Source organism: Magnolia sinica, chromosome 1 (assembly GCF_029962835.1).
Source record: "Magnolia sinica isolate HGM2019 chromosome 1, MsV1, whole genome shotgun sequence".
In the NCBI taxonomy this organism is placed as follows: domain Eukaryota; kingdom Viridiplantae; phylum Streptophyta; class Magnoliopsida; order Magnoliales; family Magnoliaceae; genus Magnolia; species Magnolia sinica.
The window spans coordinates 139,491,424-139,508,983 of NC_080573.1; the positions used below are offsets into that span (position 1 = coordinate 139,491,424).

The 17,560-nt window shown below is 39.7% G+C and overlaps 2 protein-coding genes across 10 annotated transcripts in view; one reads left to right on the top strand and one right to left on the bottom strand.

Annotated features, from left to right (window-relative positions):
• Positions 1 to 6,026: 6,026 nt before the first annotated feature.
• LOC131221028 (uncharacterized) lies at positions 6,027 to 14,997 on the top strand. Of its 6 annotated transcripts, none has more exons than XR_009158951.1 (3): positions 6,350 to 6,664; positions 11,657 to 12,402; positions 14,029 to 14,997. XR_009158951.1 is itself a non-coding variant. In XM_058216107.1 (2 exons), the coding sequence occupies exon 2, from the start codon at positions 7,035 to 7,037 to the stop codon at positions 8,352 to 8,354; it is 1,320 nt and encodes a 439-aa protein (XP_058072090.1). In that variant the 5' UTR covers positions 6,378 to 6,664; positions 6,899 to 7,034; the 3' UTR covers positions 8,355 to 8,679. The 6 variants fall into 6 exon arrangements, 2 of the variants coding, with proteins under 2 accessions (XP_058072090.1, XP_058072099.1); XR_009158950.1 differs by lacking the exon at positions 14,029 to 14,997 and adding an exon at positions 9,950 to 10,049 and having other exon boundaries at positions 6,353 to 6,664; positions 12,270 to 12,910; XR_009158948.1 differs by lacking the exon at positions 14,029 to 14,997 and having other exon boundaries at positions 6,027 to 6,664; positions 11,657 to 12,910.
• Positions 14,998 to 15,064: 67 nt separating this feature from the next.
• LOC131221010 (DNA-directed RNA polymerase I subunit 1) overlaps positions 15,065 to 17,560 on the bottom strand; it is a 76,706-nt gene continuing 74,210 nt past the window's right edge. For all 4 annotated transcript variants that reach the window (XM_058216078.1, XM_058216068.1, XM_058216087.1 and 1 more), the window contains one exon: positions 15,065 to 15,990. In XM_058216078.1, coding sequence (XP_058072061.1) covers positions 15,442 to 15,990 — 549 coding nt within the window. In that variant the 3' untranslated portion in view covers positions 15,065 to 15,441. The remainder of the gene's footprint in view (positions 15,991 to 17,560) is intronic.

The window sequence follows — 17,560 nt, forward strand, 5'->3', positions numbered from 1 at the left end:
GAGTGAGTGCAGGCTACAGGCAGGAAAGGGAAATAAAGGGTACATGCTACTCCATTAAAGCATAAAATCTGCACCACTCTTCACACCTAGCATCTAAAATCTGAGTCCTCCATTGATAAGAACGGACTATTCAAATTCCCCATATTATACCAGTGAATATGAAATCCTTTCTAAAATTCTTTTAAATTTCAAAATTCATGACTCTTTGAAAACTAATTACATGGATAAAATTATATATTCTCACTCGCATTAATTATATATAGTAGAGAAATTACCTACGAAATTCTAATGTGTCACTTTAGCGGAACATCTAAGCCATGCAAAGGTGGGACATACCACAAAAGGTTTACTTCGTTGAACTCACATACAATGACCATCACGTGACACATTTACACAGCATCTGAGCCACTGAAAAGGTAGATCCCACCACCAAGATCATGGTGTGCAGAAATCAGGCCCTACACATAATAAGTTGCTGGGCCTTACGTATCATCGCTTTCAGATTTAAAGATGTGGGCTCCATCTATCATCTTGGTCGGGATTGCTAGCTCTAGCTGGACATTTCCAATATAGAGGTTTGCTCGAGTACATCCGAATGTATTACAAAAAAGATGTGGGGACATCGGCCATGGGGTGCTTTCAAAGACCTAAACCGTTTATATGATAGGCCGGATGGTGGATACCCCAAGAACCTTTGATGCTGAAATATCTAAGCCCATCCATTATTCAAAGAAAAAGAGCTAAATGGTCAACAGGTTGAAATATTTCAATGGAAGAGATCATTGTTCTTGGTATTCCAAATCCAAGGTGAGGCCCAATGATATAAACGGTTGGGATCATTGAGAGAAGTCCTGACGTACCCTATACCAATAGGTCGGGATGCATTCTATCAAACATCTCAAAATTAGACACGTGGGACAGGGTAATCGAATGCTTAGATCAACATAATATTCCCTTTGGTGGGGCCCACCTAGTATCCTTTTAAAAGGCCTATTGGGGTGGATGACCAATCACCATCGCTTGAAATGAGTGGACCATGACACTAGAGCCACCGAGAAATCAACGTCTGTGTTGGGGCCCACCCTTGCATCATAGCATTTAAAATGCATGGGCCGCAACCGCAATTTCTTGGGGTCCAATAACCCTAGTTTATCAATCAAAAGCAAAACCCACCCTACAAAAGTTGGGAATATGGACCATCATGCATGTTCGGCCGGCCCTGTACGTATCTTAAATGTTGCTGACCCATGCCGTACACGTGTATGGGTCATTGCATGGATCAGATGGATGTTAACCGTCTTATGTTATTCTGAACCTTCATGTCAAGGGGACCATCGGTTGAATGGTTTGGATGGTCTGATGTGATTTTCAGGGTACACTACATCTGTGAAAGGCCTTATGTTTTAGATGGTCTGGATTGAAATACAGGTATAAGTTGGTATGGTTATGGTGGCCGAGTTACCATCATACATAAAGTGATGTTGAAGTTGGAAGTGCGCGCGCCAAAGTTCACAGTGCGAGGGACTCGCCTGTCACTCGATGCCAAAGAGCAGTGTATGAGGTCTAAGATGCTCATCTGGTGGGCCCCACCATGTAGATTCCTAGGGATAAAAATCAGGCCAGTCCCATCATTTAGTGGGCTGCACATCAATGCCGGATTCAAGCAGTTGATCAGTTGCCTTCAAACCAACAGTAGAGAAGCTGTTGATGTAAATATTGTGAGCTCAGAAGCTGTTGATATGTTCTACTAGTTCAATAAATTGTATTTTTATTATTATTATTTATTGTTGTTTACTAACATGAAATGGATATGATTTGTACTGATTTGATTGGACGATTACATTGCCTTATCTATACCCAAAGGAATGAAGACAGACACATTTAATGTGAGATACATTTGTGAGGTTACGAGGTCTGACTTGTCTGATTGGTCCTAGATTCTGTATGATAAGATAGAATAGTAATCCCTGGCAACTGCATGAAGTATGATTGTTGTCAGTATAGTGAGTCACTACCATAAGATATCGTCCCCACACTTGTAGGTACATGAATAATACAAGAAGAGGGTTTTTGTCCAGATACAGTGGGGTATAGTTTACGCAATTGTGACAGGCATGCATTTTTCAAAGTTGAGTTTTTTAGTCTTTTTTATTTTTTTGGATGATAAAAATACTCCATTATCACAATTACCCCACTGAGCTTTGGGTTGTTGTCTTGAAAGTTGAATTTTTTTATTTTTTTTAAGATGTGAAATCCCACCAAAAACTAAAATTTGGACCACCCCATGATTGATCTGAACTGTTTATTTGAATAGGACAATTATGAACCTACAGTAAAGTTTTTTAAGCTTTTTGTTTGAAGCTCTTTGTGGCTCACAACTATATTAATGTTGTGCGTTAACTATGAACTACTTCCTTAGGTGTGGTCCATCTGTAATGACTTTTGTCCTCAAACTTGGATCGATGGCCTGAAATTAAAATCCCTCACATGTGTACGGGTTAGATTTGCTTCACAGTAACCCAATGAGCCACACATAAGTTGTGAATGAGTTCAAAATGTGGGACCCAGCTGCATAAGGATCATTTAACTGTCTCCTTCTTTCTTGATTTTTTCACGAGAGGGAAGGATGGTATTTTTTTCCACTCCTTCCTTTCTTGATTTCCTTTATACTTATTTTTTTGTTCATTTCAATCGTTTAGTGTGGATGTGTTAGAGTTAGATGCAACCTTATTTGATTCAAATGCTGATGATCCCAAGTACCAAGATAGGCAGAGAGATAGTGAGCAGTAGTCTATGATTGGGAACTTAATTGTTCAGCCATCTATACATCCACTTGTATGAGTGACCAATCGATTGGCAAAAGGGGGGATTTGTCCTTTTAATGGATTTCTTTTTGCCTTTTAGTCTAAAGAAATTCAATATTTACGTAATTGCAACTACAATTAATAATAACATAACAAAGAATGATAAAAGAACAAAGAAGAAAAAATAATAATAATTCAAAAGTAATTTTATTATTGATCTATAGTAATTTCACATATAATTAAATACTAAAATGACAATCCTTTCATTGCACAATGAAGACTAACTTTCATAGCAAAAGAGTTATCCGACAACAGATGACAATCATCTTGATGGATGGTGGTAATCGTTTGGCATAAGATGGCAACCCAATATAGCAGTGCACCGACTCAGTGTGGGAGCATAGCAACACAGCAGTATAATGATGTAACAACGTAGAATTTGGCGTAGCGACGTAGCAGCATAGCCTTGTAGGAGCTTAATAATGTAGCAGCTAGCATACAATGTAACAACGTAGCAACGTAATCACATAGAATTTTGCATAGTGATGTAGCAGTGTAGTGGCATAACTACGTACGTAGAATTTGGCATAATGGCTTAGCAACTTAGCAGTGTAGCCACGTAGCTACGAGCAACCTTGTGGACAAACAGCATTGCACTAGGCTTCATTGATTTTGACTTCTTCTTTTAGACCTCCTTTCTTTGTTATATTTATATATGATATGAGACATATTAACCGCTCTTTATGTATCTGCTCCACCGCTCTCTCTTGTACGAGTAGTTATGGAGTGGTTAAACTACTAAGTGGCCATGACATCTCATATACCACCACATGTACATGACATTTATTACCAATCAACTTCGGTTGTGTGACACATGACCCATGAACATGACTAATCGACCATCGCCAGTCGCTATCGACCGATAATCAGTCATTACGGTCGTTGTCAATTAAAATAGGATGTTTCGGCCATTAATTTGCCATTAGCTGCTTTAACGGTTGTAAAGACTTTTCTCAAGGTAATGTTGCAATATGGTGTTTTTGGAGTCATCTAAACTCACCTGGTCATACTAGGCATCAACATAGTATTAAATTTTTTAGTTTCTTTTGTCATACTTCAAAGTGCATGTTTTTTAATACCTCACTTATTATTTAATGATTGAAAAACTATTGCATACAAACAATCGGGCAAGAGCCAACAACATAAAAACATCAATCTACATCTCATATAGATCAATCATATACAAGACGAGGAGAAAACACAAAAGTGCTCCAACATTTTCAACCCAGATTCAACTTCTTCAGAATACTCACTAGCCGCCTAATCCTTAAACAGCTTCTCAAAACATGGCCTGCAGCATGCAGCAGACTCACTATCAGCATCAACCCTAATCCACTTATCATATAACTAAAACTCGTAGAAATCATGACTTACAATAAACGTTAGTATTTATAGACGGTCATGATTTCCACTAGACCTCATGGTTTTCGGACGGAAATAATATGTATCTTATTTGGCTCAACCATGCTATTCTCCTAATTATTCTAAGCACTTTTCATGTTGGGCGCAACTTCTAAAGCCCAACGGATGAAGAGTTATACTCAAAACTAAAACTTGCAATAAATAGCAAAATCAAAATAAAATAAGAATTTGACCGTCGATCTAATGGTATTTTGCAAATTTGGTGTGCGCAACCCGGCATAGCAGGGTTTGGTGGCTAAAGTAGCTCATCCTATCCCAAAATCATATATGGTACGTACGATAAATCATCCTAGTTTGTGAGATACACCTATTTTAAGTTATAATGGCCCGGATCACTTTCGTCATTGACCGGTCCTTTTCTAATTTATCTTAGCCTTAAAATGTCCACGACCCGCTCCATCAATGATAGAGCCCACTAAATGGTGGGTCCCGACTATTAAATATCCCACACCATGTGTAAAGTGGCAGCGGAGTAGGCGAGACCCCAGATCCATTGAGGTGGGTGAAGGCCCCGACCATGGGGCTCACAGTGATGTTATGTGTCTTAAATCCTTATTGTCCAACCGTTTTTAAAGCTCATTTTAGGGTATCATCTTTAGAATGAAAATGATCCAATTCTTATGTGGACCATAATACATTTAAAAGAATTTATTATTATTATTTTTTTTAAAAAGGTAGTTATTGATTAACCACCATTAAAAACTTCATGGGGGCTAGTCGAGTGTTTATTTTCCATGCAAGGTGTTGATAAGGTCACAGGGATATGGATCAAGAGACCACACGAGAATCCAAAACTTTTGCGGCTCACGAGAAGTTTTTAATGGCCAAATACTATTGTTTTGTATATTATAGTTCACCTTGGATCATGTCTTAAAATAAGCTTTCAATACTAATGGACCGCGTGGTTGTAGTCACATACATCACGATGGACCCTCAGTCAAGGGTCCCACCCAACTCGGCGGATCCGGGGTCTCACCGAATGCACCCCCGCGTGGGGTAGAGAGAGGCTCCACGTGTACTCCAGTTCTACCTGCACTCGGGGATTGAGAAAAAGCGTAGATTTTTAACACTATCGCTGAACGTTCATGTTCCCACCCCAACATTGTACACATGTCATGCACATAAGCTAAAAACAAACCGTCCCAACTTTAGGGCCGACTGCAAATAGACAAGAAGAAGTTAGATTGATTGAAACATTTCAACCTCTTACTAATGGCCATTTGCTTCTTGAGTTAGACCATTGAGTGGTGGTTAGATTTTATAACCGTCCATCAGACGTCCATCAATCCATCAGTTTAGATTTCGAGAAACATCACAATCTCCGCTAAAGTGTAAGAGAAGCCGGTTAGCCACCTTGACGAAGGGAAAGCATAAATACTCCATGTTCACATGTCATAAATAAAAAAATTCATGTTTTTTTACATTTTAATTGGTCCACATCAATGCTAACCTTATCCCTCCAACTGCATTAAATATAGTGTAAATGATGAGGCCCAATTAAATTGCAATAGACAAAAAATTTCTATTGATGACAAATAAAGTTTCTAAATTCAAAATGAATCTGTATCCAGATTTGCATCCGGAAGTTTTCAATGGTGGAAGTTTAATTCCCACTATTCCCTACCTACTTGAGTTTTAAATCTGCTGTCCTAAAATACGGCGAAAAAGGATGGAGTAGATATAACACATACATCACAGTGGGCCCCACAGAGCTCAGGGCGGCAGAATACCCGGCGGCCGGGCGCTACAGGCAATCCTTCGAAGCGAGGGGCCAGACTCCTGTGTGAGTTCCGCATCAGTTAAGAATGGTGGTGACTCTTCAAACATAAACCTCGCCAAGATTTAAGGCAATCTAGACCGTCCAAATAGTTTAACCAACTGTGGACGGAACATAATAAAAAAAGGTGTGCATTGGAGAGATAATATTAACTACCTGATGGATTTTTGACCATCCATTTGATAGTTCTAATCAAATCAGATGGTTAAGATTTATTAACTAATGTAATTTTATAAATATTCTTCATCTAAAATGGAGCCCATAATGGATATTTAGGATGGATGTTTTTCACTGACACGTCATCACCGCCATTTTCTAAACGGTGCAAAACTACCATAGAAGTCCGTCGACTCCAGCCCCCCAATGAGAAGGGGAATCACTTCTGGCTTCCGCAGGATAGATTGGAGCCGGCTGGTGACTGACCCGACGATCAAACTGGCTGATGAGTCTCGGCGTAGCGGCCCACCTGTTGAGCGGCTCGGATCATGTAGATAACTATCAAACGTTCAAAGTCCAGCCGAGTTGCTTTTTCGCAAGCAGAGATTTCTCTTCTACTGTCTTCACAGTAATCGTCGTCTCCTCGGTCGATTCTCCCTTCAAGGTCAGTCTTCCTTACTTTCATTTCCTCTTTTCCCGTTTTACCCTTCTTCTCTCCTCTATTTACCATCTGCTCTCCATCCCTGCACCAGCTCTTCTCCTTTCTTATTTTCCGAATGATTTAAGGAAATTTAAAAAAAAAAAAAAATCCCTTGTCTTTTCTACGTCGCGTCATCTTTCTAGGGTTTTCGAATCCCTAAAACCCTAAATTCTGAAGGAAAAAAAAATCGATTTTCAGGGCTAACCGTTGGAATCGTCTAACGATCGAATTCCGCTGGGGTTTCCATAGCTTCGGGTTCAGTAATTTTCCTCAAAGATGGAAGAAATTGACTGACCCAATTCTTGTAATTTCGTCAAAAATTCGGGTCCAAAATATGGATAATTCAATTATGGGAGGCAGCCTTTTATCGGGCCCCTCAGCTGGGATTTTAGATCTGGACCCTTCATTTCATCGGAATCCACCGCAGCACTATCTATCCCGTCAGGTACCTGTGATGGGAATGACAACGGGTCTTGAAACTGACCACACGATCCCCCTGAAGGGCACTTCTGTGAATTGCGGTAAAGGGAAGGGCATTAGTAGTGTTGCTGCTGCTGCTAATCATAACAGCACAAGCGATGAAGACGAACTGGGTTTTAGGGAAGATGGGAGCGATGTGAATTTGAATGGGGCGAAGGGTAAAAAGGGGTCTCCGTGGCAACGGATGAAGTGGACGGATGACATTGTCCGGATGCTGATCACGGCCGTCTTGTGCGTCGGCGTGGATGGGACAACCCCAGATGGCCCTGCGGATGGGCCGCACAAGAGGAAATCCAGGGCGTTGCAGAAGAAGGGCAAGTGGAAAAACGTATCAAAGATCATGATGGAGAGGGGCTGTTATGTCTCACCCCAGCAGTGTGAGGACAAGTTCAATGACCTGAACAAAAGATACAAGCGGCTGAATGAGATTCTTGGGTGCGGGACCACCTGCCGTGTCGTGGAGAACCCCAGCCTGTTGGACTCCATGAGCCACCTCTCAGCAAAGATGAAGGAAGACGTCAGGAAGATCTTGAGCTCGAAGCACCTCTTCTACCGGGAGATGTGCGCTTACCACACCGGGCAGAGGATATGTGACACCCACGAGATCGAATCGCAAGGTTATCCAATGGCCCACCTCTTGCGGTGCTCCAGGGACAGTGATCAGTTCGAGGGGGAAGATGACGAGGACGATGAGGATTGTGATGGCGGTACAGAGAATGAAGACGATGCGAATGGGGATGACGAGGATGATGAGAGGAACATTGGTTTTGGTGGGAAAAAGACAAACATCAAGGAAGGTAGTTTCTGGTCGTTATCTAATGATAACTATGCTGCTGAATTGATTGGATTGATTCCAGATGCCACAAAGCTGCCTTGGGATCAGCTAGAGTGGATTAGGAACCGCACGCTGCAGCTCCATGAGCAGAGAGTTAGTGTTCAGGCTCAGGTGTTTGAACTGGAACAGCATCGCTTTAAATGGGAGAAATTTTGTAGAAAGAAAGATAAGGAGTTGGATAGGTTGCGGCTGGAAAATGAGTGCATGAGATTAGAGAATGAGCAGATTGCATTGCAAGTGAAGCAAAAGGAAATGGAAATTGATTTTAGAAGGTCTGGAGCTGTTACATTGGATAAACTGCAAGGAAGAGATCCAAACGATCTGGGCAGAGTCCAGTAGCTTCTTCGTACTGGAATCCGTAGTCATATGGCTAGAATTATAGCTGGTGCGCTTCTAACCCTCCCAAGATGTAACCCTTCTGAGGTAGTTTAGTTCTCCTACACTTTCTTATGACACTGACATTGAATGCTATCTTTTATTGCTGAGATTTCTGCTGTACAGTTGAGGATATTTGTACCTTTTAAAAAAATGTAGACGGGTCCCGTTGTTGTAGTAATATGCTTTACGTTTTGTGGAATCTCTTTACTGAAATTTGGTGATGTATAAACAAAAGAAAAATCCAATTTTCAGCAACTTAGTGTGAAAAGTGTCACATAGCAAGAGATGATCGCAGACTTTGAATTGTGGAATTTGGGAATGTAGGGCAAAAGGGATTGGGCCTTGTGTGGTGACTGTCACTGTTGGCGGGTCTTTGGTCCATTTGGAGGGAATGTAACAATAGGGCCTTTGTGAATAAATTGGAATCTCCATGAGAGATCTTTATAAAAGCAAAGGGGTGATTGATTCAGCTTTGGGTCCAAAGGTTTTCTAGGGTTATAAGAGTAGATTTTGGTGGTCAATGGCTTGTGGACTAGTCTTTTTGGTGCGGAATGATCTCTCATCATCTATGCTTTTCTTTTTTGTTTTATGCTGTTCCACTTTTGCTTGGCTTTTAATGAATTTTTTGTTTCCATTAAAAAGAATGTCATATTTGCAAATCTGTAAAAGATTTCAGATGGGCTGAGAAACTTTTCAGGGCCTCAGGTGTATTTTTTCAATAATGCTGTATTTTGTGTATGCGACTGAAAGGCAAGCTATCTGGCATGTATTTCAGTTGGGCTTAGAGATTTCTCAGACCCTCACGCATAGTTGTCTGTTATATTGCTTGTTGTCCTGAATGATATGGTTTATATGTGCTGAAAAAGTTGGCTTGTTACTTTAGGGATGCCAAAAATTTCATTTTAGGCCTTTTTTCACAGTAGCTCAAAAATCGTTGCATTGGTGAAAAAATAAAAAATAATAATAAAATGAAACACTGTAATTTTGTCAGTCAGTTGTCTTTGAACTACTGTCAACCCCTTTGTAGATTTTCAGTTGTAAACTTGTAACTCATATTCTGTAGCTTTATGGCTTTCCCACAACAATTGTTAAATGAGCACCCTTGAAGTATTCATAGCATTGGAGACTTCTTTGTTGTGGCAGAATTTGGGATCTTGCCTCTCTAAATGTTTCAACTTAAAATGTATAGAGAGAGGCAAACAAATTTGGCAGCAGTCAGTCTTTCCATAGAAGGCTTGGCGAGGGTGTCATTGTGTTTTTTGCACAACAGTTATTCAATGAGTGCCCTTGAAGGATTCAGAGCTTTGCAGACTCTGCTTTGTTATAGGCGGAATTTGGGTCTGCTCTCCCTCACCCTCTCTCCCTCCCTCTCCCTCCCTCCATTTGCGTAGCACTATTGCTATTTTTATTCAAGTTTGTTGATTATAAGAAAGAAAATTGTAAAAGGAAAAATGGAAAAAAGCAGGCATTGATAGATTACTCTTGCTGTTATTCTGTTTGCTATGATGAAAGAACGTGGATACTCCTGAGAAAATACATTGTCACTTCCCATTTAGCATTAATCATGATGGTCACTCTCTGGATTTTGCTTCTTCAAGTCTTCGGGATGGGCTGGTTTTATTTGCTTGAGATTCTCAATCAACTCCCTGCTTTCAGGTTAGTAAGCTAAGGGGCCAGTATGGGCAGAAGGAAGTATGTGGTAAATTAATATATTAATATTTACCCTTTCAAAAAAACAGAGAGTGATATGGCACTGAAAGTACAATAAGATATGGTGCTATTGTTGTGCTTGGTTTTGATCTCGTACAAAACAAATGCATGCCAGTAGCTGCTTTTCCTTAGGAACTCATGGTTAAGGTTACTTCTGGATTGTAAGCAAACTGTAATTTGGCTACATAATGTACCAACTTATCTTATTTAGGGAACTGTACCATATACGAATCAAATTAATTGCTCATATGGAATGTATGAATTTGTTTCCCTTTAATTAAAGCAAATGAATTGAACCAAGATAACACTAATATATCTGGAGTTCCAAACTTCCAAGAAGTTCTATATCATGGAAAACAATGAGAAACCTGATTATCTTATTAGAATCCTTCACATGAATTTATTTGTAACATTAATTTGTTTAAATGTTACAATGCTAAGTATCAAGGTAAAAAACTAAGCAAAATTTACTAATTAAAGCTTAAACCATGAATCCAAATCCCAATTTAGTTCACGTGTGCCTCTGTATCTTAATAATCATCCCTAAAAGTGGATGCTGTAGTCAATGTTCTGAGTTACTTGTTTAGAAGTGTAAGCAGGTAAGGTTTTCTCACTCAAACAAGAAGATTTATATGCCAGCAATTTTCAATTTAATGTCTATATACCTTTGAGGGTATGTTGCTTTGAGGGCTTTTTGTCATGAGTAATGATCATAAATAGCCATATCATATCGGCCAATAGGGCTGTATCATTTCCGTATCAACTTGATATGATATGCCGTATGGGGTTGTATCCGTCCTACGGAAAAAAAAAAAAGGTCATATCACCCCATATTAGCCAATGCAGGGCATATTGGCACCAATATGGGTCCAATATGGAGTACGGACTGATGCAGCCTATATGGATATGGAAATTGGATATTCCAGCTGTTCTTATATGGGAAGAGCTCAGTGAGGACCACTTGATGTGGGCACGCCAGTGATGATTCCTTGACACATACAGCTGCAGTTGTGACAGTGGAAGCAACAATGTGGTCGGGATACATGACGTTGCTGTTTTGCAAGTGACTCAGCAAAGGACAGGCAAGGCTTGGTTATGGGCTGATCCACAATCAGCTCAGTGAGCATCTACACATAATTCAAGACAAACGGTCCTCAAACAGCTTAGCAAAGTTCCATCGATTTCCGTCAGGACACAGGCTGGATAATCATGATAGATAAGCTCAAACTTAAAGAAGAGAACTCAAATAATCAACCATATTCCAAACTGAAGGGATTATATGTACATATAGAGTTAGATAACTTGCTCTTTAATTTAGCTTAAACCCTGAGAAAAGGAAATATATATATATATTAAAAAACATTAATTTAATCCTAACATCCATAACTTCTAATCCTAACCATCCCTTTTGAATAAAATATTAAAAATGACAAAAATTTCCCTGAATCCCATCACAACCTTTATTGACCTTCATACTACAACACACTAAGGCAGTATTGTGATCACATGATCTTCAGCCCATAGGAAAGCTAACTCAATAGGTTTTCAAACAGGTTTGGTTTCATGTTGTTCAGACATCCTTTGATTCTCAAAAAGCGTCCCATGAGGTAAATGATGAAAATACTGAGGGAAACTTGTATGGATAACTGAAAGTTAGGAGAATATCTTTTTAAGGAAATTTTGCTGAGTTGGGAGTCACTTGGCTAGACAACTCTTCATGTGGGACCTATGATGGTGGCCAACTCTTCAGGCTATTGCAATCATTCCTCTAAGGTCAAAGTTGACCACCCATACACAATCTCTTGAAAATGTGCACCTTGAGGATCATGATCATGGGCTGTTCGATGATCAACAACAGTAGAGAACATTTTGGCCTGTATGCCGACTGCATCACTTCTTTTGTGTGTTCTAATGCGAAAGGCCTTGGGAACTCTTTCTGCGTAGCTCATTTACCATGGCCTACTGGGCGGACTATATTCGCCTGTTTCTAGAGGGGGAGATCTGATTCATGCTAAATACAGCAAGAATCTCTGCCAAGCTTACACTGGCACTCAGTATAAGCTGGTTGTCTTTCTCGTGTTCGTCACGGGTGTATTTGGTTTCTTGGATTTCATGTGGGGAATTGTTTTCTACCAATTTTTATCTTTATCTAATATGAGTGTACAGGCTTCCAGTAGGAAGGCAGGAAATCAACAGCCTGGTTGATGCAGTTTCTACCTCTCGGTGCTGCCCAAGTACCATATACTGAATCAATCAAGGGTGCCCATACCCCCACATTCTTCTAAATTGCAGTTTGATGGTATGTCCAAACATGCCCCTTGTGATTTTTTTCCCTTTTCTGATTTTCATGTTCTCTCTGCAAGAGAAGCACTTGGGATGTACCAATCTTTGCAACTGGCAGTAGAATCTTTGTTCAGGTGTATTTTATGTCTTCCATGTCTAAGCTGCAAGTAATGCTAGAGCGCTCTTACCTGTTCAAGAAACTGAGGGAATAATACAATAGCAAGGGCAGGTGTTTCTGAAAATTGAGTTCATAAGACATGAAAATGCAGTGTAGCCTGTAAGCTGTCATTCATTCCATGTGAACTTTCCCAGCTGATTCTAGGGGGAGTCAAACCATATTGATGTTCTTGGGTGGGCCTCACTGATCATGCAGCAGTACATGGGACATATGCTATGTGTGTTCTGTATGATGTAATGTTCTTGCCATCATGTCTGATTGCATCATTATGAAAGTATGGAACTCTTTTTTTCAAAGTATGGTACTCGATTAACAGGGTTGAGAGCGGCTTTACAACCTTATACTAGTAACAGCTGTTGTGAAACAGAGAAAAAGAAAAAGAATATGACAAAACAGAAAACAGAAAACAATAGGTACTGTTTGTTGGACGCCTAAAAATAAGTTCATCTCATTTTAGTTAACAGTAATTATGTATTAGAGATCTTGATCTCTAGACTCTAATTAGAGTAATGATTTTGTGGGCTAATTGAATGGAATCCTTACATTTACATTTGGGGTTGTTGGCACTAACATCACATATCTTAACCGTCCATTAGGCCCAGTCCCCTCCCACTACTGAGCAAAAATCACAGCAATCAAAAGGTTGTAAACATACTTGATCGAGCCTGTCTTCCAAGAATGATCTTCATGTCCATTTTGCATGCCAGTAACTGAACAGTTTGGATATTCTGATCAGCATTAATGTCTCAACGCGGCCCATGAAAAGAGTTTTGGACCTAATGGACGGTCCAGATAGGTAATGCAGATGCAAATGAGTCCAAACAAAACTATGTTCGTGGAAAAGGTTCCCCATACAGGTAGCCCACTAGATCATTACTCATGTATTAGAGACCAGGATTCCTAATGAATTACTGTTATTTAAAATGAGATTAACTCATTGTCAGGCATCTACCAAACAGGCTCTTGGAAAATAATGCCTGTAACCGGAAGTTGTAATCCATCACGCCTGATATATACAAAAGAAAAGGAAGGCCCGTGTGAGTAATGGTTGCTGCTTGGAAAATAGCAGCCATTAATTTTAAAATAGTGGCCATGGTTTAAACAAACATGTGAAACACTGCTTCCTTTCTCACACTTCTTGGAAATAAGGTTTCTCGGGGAGCATAATTTCCTCTCCCACCTACGCTTTCCACAAATCCAAACAGGCCTTTTAGTTCCGGTTGTGTGTGTAATTAGTTCATATGTGTTCACATCAGTTGGTTGATCTGGAATATAAAGGACCAAAAAGGGCAAACAATACCAGTATTATGCTATTTTCATTGATCTTGGGCTCTTCTTCTTTTTTTTTCTTCCTTTTCTCAGAGCTCTCTCACCCAATTAAGACTGATATGTTCAAATATGGAACCAAGTCATTATGGTGCCCCCTTATTTTATGATGATATAATCACTTGCACAAAAATCCAGTGTGAGTAAGACAGGACCACTCACGATGGAGGGCCCAACCAACTTAGCTTGGGGCCACAAATGTTCCACATTCTGATCAATATTAAGGAATCATTCAGCAGCAGCAGTTCACCAATACAACCGTGGACAACCTGGTCTCACGTTCTAAAACTCAGTGGCTCAACAAAAACTCAGTCAACTTTACTCAACAACTCAGTCTGACACGACAGGAGACTTATTTTTATTTTTATTTTTTGCTTTTTCTTTTTTACAAAGTGTAGAAAGGTGAAATCAGTTTGCAACAACCTCACGCAAAGGAAACAACAGCGTCTAGCAGCACTCCAATTGCTATGGTTTTGTTGCCCAATTTATGTACTCTTAAATACTATTCTTGATTTCCATTATTTAGTAAAAGAATGACAATCCTCCACTTCTCTCGGAGCAGTATAACTTGTACTGCTCCTAGTTGCATCCATTCACATGGACAGTTCAATTGACCTATCTGAACTGTCTATTAAGTTCACAACAAAGCTTATGAACTACTATTCAAAATTTGTACGGATCAACTTACACAATGCAGCTAGACGCACTATAACTTATTTTTACTTGAGTTATTAAATATCCAGTTGAATCGAGCATTTGAATCCACCAGCCCAGCTGGATATTGACTGACCTTCATGAGACGTTGCATGCTCTCGATGAATCATTTCTTCAGACAAATGTGGTAGTAAACATTCTTGCTCATTTCTATTATGGTACATGCAAGACAATTCGACTGCTGTACACTGCGTCAAATGTGCCTCCCTGCATCTTCTAACATGCCATATGCACCACATGTACCACCTTAAATGCTCAAGTAAAACGCCTTAAAATGTATGATTGACTTGGAAAGCCATTGCTGCTAGCGAATGGACACTTTGCATTGTGGATTAGTCAGCTTGCATTATTGGTACAAGTGGACTAATCATCTTTCCTTTAAAAAAAAAAGAACTTCAATGCATGATTTGAAATGCAACTGCTTTCTCAATCAATCAACCCTGATCTGGAAGCAAAAGACTTCTAAATGACTGAACTTCCCCTAATAAAACTTAATGAATATCAAGACATTCTTCTTTTTTCTTTTCTCTGCTTGCCGCAGTGGACAGAGATCAAGCTCGTAACATGACACGGCGACCATCTAGGCTTAAGGCATGAGCAGCTTTACAGCAAAACCTAGATGATCATACAAGATTGGATTTAAAAAAATGATAAATACAAAATTTGTGAATACCTTCTTTAATGGGAAAGGATCACGCAAGGACACCTCCCACCATCCAATATGCATATTTCTTATTTCCATCTTCGGATAGTAGGAACCAATGCACTGAACTCAGGCCCTCCGTTTATCTCCAGGTCACCCACACCTACCTCTCTTCTTCTTTTTAACAATAATAATCAAGCCTCTAAGTTGTGCATCAGATCGAAACAACCCGTCCCCATCTTCACCGGCAGGCCCAGGCAAATCCTCGCTGACGGAGACTCCAACCTCTCAACCTCCCCATGAAGGGCCGCCTCAACGATGAACTTGGTCGCTGTCTCGAATGACATCTTGCATAAAGGTGAGGTGCTGCTGTCAGCCATGCCAAACCTGTTCATTGGTCGGTACCCACCATCCGCCGTCATATAATCAGCGATGAGGGTTAGGTGCCGGATGTCAATGGAAATCGCGTAGGGCTTGAAAACATTATACACCTCTTTCAGGATGGTAGCTCTTGCCGCCTCCACTCCGTAGGTGTTGAGCATTGCATATATGTCATTGGAGACTATATTCCTGATGTCCAGGTTGTCCTGCAGGTTCCAAAATGCACGGAAATTCACTCCAGCAGTCTGCAGCGACGGGGTACCCTCCCCTTTCTTATTATCCTCCTCATAGCCAATCACAGAGCACCGATCAATGTTCTCGGACCTCTTCACATATACCTTTTTGGCCGCCTTCTGAGCAATCTGCAATGTTTTTTCAAGTACAGATCATTTACCAAGGGAGCAAAAAATTCAGGCATGTTAAAAGTGATGTAAACTCAAAATCTAAAATCAAGTTAATAAATTCAAATATCGCTGATTCTCAAAGTATTGGAGATGGGGGATAAACTACAATGTAAAACACCTAGCTATCAAACAATCTACTCTCTCCTTATACATGGGACCAGTGTTCGAAATATCGGTAACGTGTTACGTATCGTATCCTTGAGATATAAATACATATTGGTTATCGCACAGGATATATCATTTGTATCGGGTAATTTATTGCACTTTTTGGAAAACATGGGAAAATTGGTTGAATTTTCAATGAAACTTCAGGAATTGTTAAAAAAGACCTTAATACACTTTTAAATCATAACATCTCAAAAAGTAAAAAGTGCACATAATAGGTTTCCTTTGTATAGGAGCTATGCGTTGTCTAACTGAACTAATGCAACAATATTCAAATTGAATGCATAACATTTAGAGTGTATGTGATGATCATTTCATCAAACAATTCTAAATACTTCGAAATTAATCTCAATTGACAGCTGGTTTAAGGGAAATTTTGAAAAATAATAATAATATTTTTATATTTTTTATTAATTTTAAATTAAAATTGATTTTTATTTTTCGAAAACTGATAATGACTTAACAAATCGGTAAATTAGCCCTCATAGATGCTTGACTTCATGTTTGAAGTGCAACATTACAAGCAATTTGGAAGAAATCGGACCACCTACACGCAAACTTCAAAATTAGAGTGTATGATGATCGTTTCATCAAAACGATCATCAAAACTTCTAAACACCTTGAAATTAGTCTCAATTGATAACTATTTGAAGGAAAATTTTGAAAAAAAAAACATGGAGAACATGAATAACCAATGGGTATCGAAATCAAAGCTCCAACTCCATGATTTTTCATGCAAAACACGACAAACCAATGGATTTGTTACCATTTAACACTGATTTAACATAATTTCAACAAAAAAATGGATTGGAAATTGAAAATGCTCACCAGATCAAACATGTGGGGATATATCGGCACTACATGTGCATTTCGTATCGCACAAGTGGGATACAAGATATATCGTGGGATATATCGGCCAATATCGTCGATATTTAAAACATTGCATAGGACCAACATGCTTGATCCGGACAGTTAATACTGCAGAATAACACGCCCCAACATCACTCCATGAAAATCATGCATCTGGTTCCCACTACAAATTAGTAAATGTCTTCACAAAAAAGGAACTACATGATGCTCAAAATGACACAGCTGGGGCAACCAATGAATTGGTGGGTTGGTTTACTAGGCCACCAAAACAGTTCAGGAGTGGCAAACCCACTGACCGAACAACCCACTAGATGAACCTCACTGAATGGATCATGGCCCAAATGTCATTGGTTGGACTATCCTACTGTACTGATCAAGGGAACTTTCTTATGATCCATTTGCAAGACACTGGTCATACAAGTAGGATTTGTTCAAACTGTGGCATTTCTGGGTTGTGGCCCATTTACAGTAGGGCCCGTCGGGTGGATCACAG